Source organism: Dermacentor silvarum, chromosome 10 (assembly GCF_013339745.2).
Source record: "Dermacentor silvarum isolate Dsil-2018 chromosome 10, BIME_Dsil_1.4, whole genome shotgun sequence".
Lineage (NCBI taxonomy): Eukaryota > Metazoa > Arthropoda > Arachnida > Ixodida > Ixodidae > Dermacentor > Dermacentor silvarum.
The window spans coordinates 36,641,788-36,647,409 of NC_051163.1; the positions used below are offsets into that span (position 1 = coordinate 36,641,788).

Consider the following 5,622-nt stretch of genomic DNA (forward strand, 5'->3'; position numbering starts at 1 on the left):
AGTGAAGGACCGCACAAAGAGCCATGGAACGAAAAATGTTAGGCCCTAACTTTAAGCGACAGGAAGAGAGCAGTGTGGATCAGAGAGCAAACGGGGATAGCCGATATTCTAATTGTCATTAAGAGGGGAAAATGGAGCTGGGTAGGCCATGTAATGCGTAGGATGGATAACTAATGGACCATTAGAGTTATAGAATGGACACCAAGAGAAGGGCAGCGCTGTCGAGGACGGCAAAAACTAGGTGCGGTGATGAAGTTAGGAAATTTGCAGGCGCAAGTTAGAATCAGCTAGCGCAAGACAGGGGTATTTGTAGATCGCAGGAAGAGGCCTTCGTCCTGCAGTGGACATAAATATAGGCTGATGATGATGATGCTCTCTATATCACGCAGTCGCCATGCCCTCCTCGTCCGCTTTCTGCCTCATTGTACCGCTGCACCCTTCTCCGCTTTCCTCCTCGCCCTCTCTTCGCTCTCGCCGTTTTTGAGCACGCGCTGGGCTCCGCGTTCGCTCGATTACGAGGTACGACGCCGACACTCGATGGGCGCCATAGAGCTGCGCTCTAAAAACCAAGACAACGGTGGCAATGACGATCATGGCAAGAACAGCAACAATACCTACAACGTGACTAATGCATGCATTGAGTGGGGTAGAGACAAACGCCTGAAAATGGCATCAACTGGAGGAGAAACTTCTACGGAATGCTCTGTCTAGTGCCCTTGCTCAATTTTATTAAAAATATATTTGCCTAGTGTTATAGCGTGACGTCGCATATGAGTGCGCACCCAGTGCGCGCATTCCTTGTGTTATGGATCAGGTGATCCGTGTCTATATAAGTGCACTGTGAAATAAACGGTGATCCTTTTGCTTGTTGGAATGCTGCCTGTTCGCTCTATCGCACTGGCGACGAAGATGGGATGTGCCCGCTTCCACTAGCTCAGTGCTGAAGCAGTATCGTAGACAGTCGGCGGTCGACAGCCACGGAAAGGAAGGCGGCGGCAGCCCTGGCCCGGAACGGTTGAAATCGTCGGTACCACAGCAACGAGTCAACGCAGTCATCGGGAGAGCGAACCGATAAGTATACCGTCACTGCACTGGAAATGGCGCGACTGGGGAAGCTAGACGAGTACGACGAGAAGGAGCAGAATTTTGAATCCTATTTAGAACGCTTTGAGCATTTCGTCACTGCAAACGATATCAAAGAGGAAAAGAAGCTGGCCGTATTTCTGAGCGTGATAGGACCACGAACGTACGAGGTGCTCAAAAGTTTGGTAGTACCCGCCGTTCCTGGGGACAAATGCTTCGAAGAGGTGACAGTGCTGTTGACGAAGCACTATAGCCCAAGCTGTTCTGTGATCGCCGAGCGCTGCAAATTTAACAAGCGGGCACAAGAGGAACAAGAAAGCGTCGAGGATTTCATAGTGGCCTTAAAGCATTTAGCAAGGAAGTGCGATTTCGGTCTGTTCCTGCAAGACGCACTGCGAGACAGATTAGTGGCAGGCATAAGACGCGAAGAAACGCAACTCGCCTTGTTTGCTGAAGACAGTTTAACCTTTGAAAAGGCGTGCAAGATAGCCTTGGACCGGGAGCAGGCTGCGCGACAAACAGCGTTACTGCATGCAGAAGGCAAGGAAGCGACGCTGCATGCCATGGCGATAAGAGTTCAGGGAACTGAAAAGAAATTGAAGCTTCGGAAATTCAAGGACGTCAAGCGAATCTGCGAAAGATGTGGCAAGGCGCATGCCGCTAGTGTTTGCTGGTATAAGAATGTCCAGTGTCACAGCTGTTCACAAATCGGCCATTTACAGAAGATGTGTCCCAGCAAGTGCAGAGAACTAAAAACTGCGAACGTGGTGGACTGCTCTGATAGTGACTCTGAATTAGATGTGTACCATGTTATTAACACCGTTCGTTCTGGATACGAAGTGCAAGTAAACGTAGAAGGGAAAGACATCTGCATGCAGATTGACACGGGAGCTGCTGTAACCCTAATTCCTGAGAGTGTTAAGCTGAACGCATTTCCTCATGTCAAGTGCGAGCCATCACGAGTCATCCTAAGAACATACACTGGAGAACCCATTCCGGTGAAGGGGCAATGCAACGTTATCGTTACGACAGGAAAGCAGTCTTTACGACTGCCAGTTATCATTGTCAAAGATCACGGCAAACAGCTTCCACTGCTGATGGGGCGAAATTGGCTCGAGATGCTAGGGCTTGACTGGAAAAGTGTGTTGTCCGTAAATGTAAGCGACGCTAGCAAGGTGGAAGCAGTGAAACAAAAGTTCCCAGGGGTGTTTTCTAAGCAACCCGGAGTAGTAAAGAACTACCAAGCAAGGATAGTTCTTAAACAGAACTGTACGCCAGTCTTTGGCAAGGCCAGAAACGTTCCATATGCGCTACGAGATAACGTAGAAAAGGAGCTGGAAAGGCTGCAAAAAAGCGGAGTTATACGCCGCGTGATGCAAAGCGATTGGGCAACGCCAGTGGTTGTGATTCAGAAAAAAGATGGCTCACTGAGATTGTGCGGGGACTACAAAGTAACAATAAATCCCGCGCTAAAGACCGACCACTACCCATTGCCTCGTCCGGAAGACTTGTACTCTGCAATAGCGGGTGGCAAGGTGTTTTGTGTGCTGGATCTTTCAGCCGCGTATCAGCAGATTCCGCTCGCTACCGAGTCCCGACCACTGCTAATCATTAACACGCACATGGGACTTTTCGAGTTCCAGCGGTTACCGTTTGGGGTAGCCAGCGCGCCAGCCATTTTTCAGTCATTCATGGATGAGGTGCTCAAGGGCATACCGCACGTAGGTTGCTACATAGATGACGTCATTGTGTCCGGAAAAAACTTCACCGACTGCCAAAAAACGTTGGAACTAGTTCTGCGGCGGCTTAATGATTACAACGTGACTCTGAAAGAAGAAAAGTGTCGTTTTTTTCAGGACACCGTGACTTATCTAGGTCACACTGTGTGCGCTGATGGTATCTATCCCACGGAAGAAAAGATAAAAGCGGTCACGGAAGCGCCAGAGCCCACTTGTCAAACAGAGCTAAAGGCTTATCTAGGCATGTTAAACTTTTACGCAAAGTTTTTAAGCAACATTGCCTGCGTGGCAGAACCATTGTATCGTCTGTTGCGCAAGGGCGAAAAGTGGTCGTGGACACGGGAGTGTAGCGAAGCTTTTGCTGCTACGAAGCAGTTGCTTGTGAAGAGTACTGTGCTCACCTTTTACGACGTAGCGAAACCAATTGCGCTGTCATGTGATGCTTCGCCCTATGGTTTGGGTGCTGTTCTTTTTCATGAGACTGCAGAGGGACAAGAGAGGCCAGTGGCGTTTGCGTCTAGAACACTTACATCAGCTGAGAAGAACTATGCTCAGGGTGAGCGGGAAGCATTAGCACTGATGTTTGGGCTAAAAAAATTTCACCGCTACTTGTATGGAAGAGAGTCCACTCTTTACACAGACCATCAGCCACTGCTCGGAATATTAGGCCAAGACAAATCTGTGCCTACCCTTGCGGCAGCTCGAATGCAAAGATGGGCAATGACGTTGGCAGCATATAGGTATAAACTAAAATATCGAAAAGGAAGAAACGTTGAAGTGGCTGATGCTCTGTCCAGGCTACCACGGCCTATTGTAGCGGCCGACGAGCCTCCCGTGTGTCTCTTGCTTTTTGACAGCATGCCACTAAAATCTGATGACGTGGCTAAAGCTACCAGACGTGATCCCACCTTATCTCGCGTGACACACTTCATTCTAAATGGCTGGCCTTCGCAGTGCTCCGAAGAGTTGAGACCATTTTATTCACGTCGCGATGAGCTATCAGTAGAGCAAGAATGCATAACATGGGGATCACGGGTGATCATACCTGATAAGCTTCGGCTAATGGTTTTGCATCAATTGCATGAAGACCACCCGGGAGCTAGCCGCATGAAAGCGCTCGCAAGAAGCTTTGTTTGGTGGCCGGGGCTCGACCTTTCGATTGAGAGCTACGTTCGACAGTGTCGGGTGTGTCAGGCCGTTCAGAACGCGGCTTCACCTGTTCCCTTGCAGCCATGGAATTATCCCACAAGACCCTGGCAACGCGTGCACGTGGACTATGCTGTAAAGGGCTCCCAGGCGTTGTTAGTCCTCGTCGACGTGTTCTCGAAATGGATCGAGGTCTGGCCTGTGTCATACACTACTGCTAACAAAACCATTGAAAAGTTACGTTGTGTGTTTGCAGCTTACGGTCTACCCGAGGTACTGGTGAGTGATAATGGACCGCAATTCATTTCGGAAGAGTTCTCAACGTTCTTGAGTGTGAATGGTGTAAGGCATGTTAAGACGCCGCCGTATCATGCCGCTTCTAACGGAGCGGCCGAGCGTTTAGTGCAGACAACCAAACAAGCTCTGTTGAAGCAGGTCTTACATGACGGACTTAGCCACAAGAAGCATTCCTTCCTGGAGTGTTTGGACAGCTATCTTATGAGTTATCGGAATACTCCACACAGTACCACTGGCCAGACCCCGGCAGAATTGTTTTTGAAAAGACAGCCACGGGTGAAGCTCTCTTTGCTTAAACCAGATTTTACGCGTTCCATGCGGGAGCAGCAACAGCGCATGAAAGAAACCCATGATGTGTCGCGTGGGGTTCCTCGATGTTTTTCTGTGGGGGACGCTGTGTGGGTCAAAACTGTGCGAGGTGAAAGCGTGTCGTGGGACGATGGTGTCGTGACGCAAGTTGTTAGTCCCGTTACCTATCTGGTGAAAGTGTCGCAGGCTGTGCGATTTACGCATGTGGACCACATCAGAGCCCGCTATGCAAGCTCGGGTTCCTCAAGCTTTCCGCCAGTACAAACTGCTCCTACAGCCTCGGAAGACACAGCTCATCCGTCTGCTCCGATGTCTAGTGGGCCAGTCGCCGTGCCACCTCTCGGGGTTCCAGGCGCGAAAGAGTCTGCAAATCAGCAGCTTCCGCTACCTGAATCGCCCACGCCCGGAACAGCTGCCCCCGGCTCTTCGAACCAGCCAGACCCTGCACCTACAGCCGAGCTGCCAATTGTTCGTCGTAGTGCCCGTGTGCGACATCCCCCGAACAGATACCAACCCAGTGACTTTCGAAGTTAATCTAAGGGGGAAGAAGTGTTATAGCGTGACGTCGCATATCAGTGCGCACCCAGTGCGCGCATTCCTTGTGTTATGGATCAGGTGATCCGTGTCTATATAAGTGCACTGTGAAATAAACGGTGATCCTTTTGCTTGTTGGAATGCTGCCTGTTCGCTCTATCGCACCTAGTTGGAGCCAACGCCAGAGAAAGTCATTCTCAGTGACGCAATGACATTATCGTGGTGTTTTCTCTCCAGAAAAAAAGAACGTGGGCAGCTTGCACTAGTTGTGCAAGGCTGGAGTAAACAGCTGAGCTGGTGATCGACCTAGCTTCTTCCAGGTTTTACTAAGCTTGGCTAAGTTTTGCTAGGAAATGCTATGTGCTGCTAGGCACGGTATTCCGCATCGGCTCGCCGTCGACATACAGATTCTCGCTTGGCTGCGCGACGCGCTTCAAGGTTAGTGGATTCTTCTTCGAGTGTCCGGATCGCCTTTGGTCGTCCCATGTCAAGGCTACATGTACTCACCACACAG

At 50.2% G+C, this 5,622-nt stretch overlaps 1 protein-coding gene across 1 annotated transcript; it reads left to right on the forward strand.

Annotated features, from left to right (window-relative positions):
* Positions 1-914: 914 nt before the first annotated feature.
* On the forward strand, positions 915-5,108 carry LOC119431462 (uncharacterized). Its single transcript, XM_049657870.1, has 2 exons — positions 915-2,223; positions 4,567-5,108. The coding sequence occupies exons 1-2, from the start codon at positions 1,098-1,100 to the stop codon at positions 5,106-5,108; spliced, it is 1,668 nt and encodes a 555-aa protein (XP_049513827.1). The 5' UTR covers positions 915-1,097.
* The last annotated feature ends 514 nt before the right edge of the window (positions 5,109-5,622 follow it).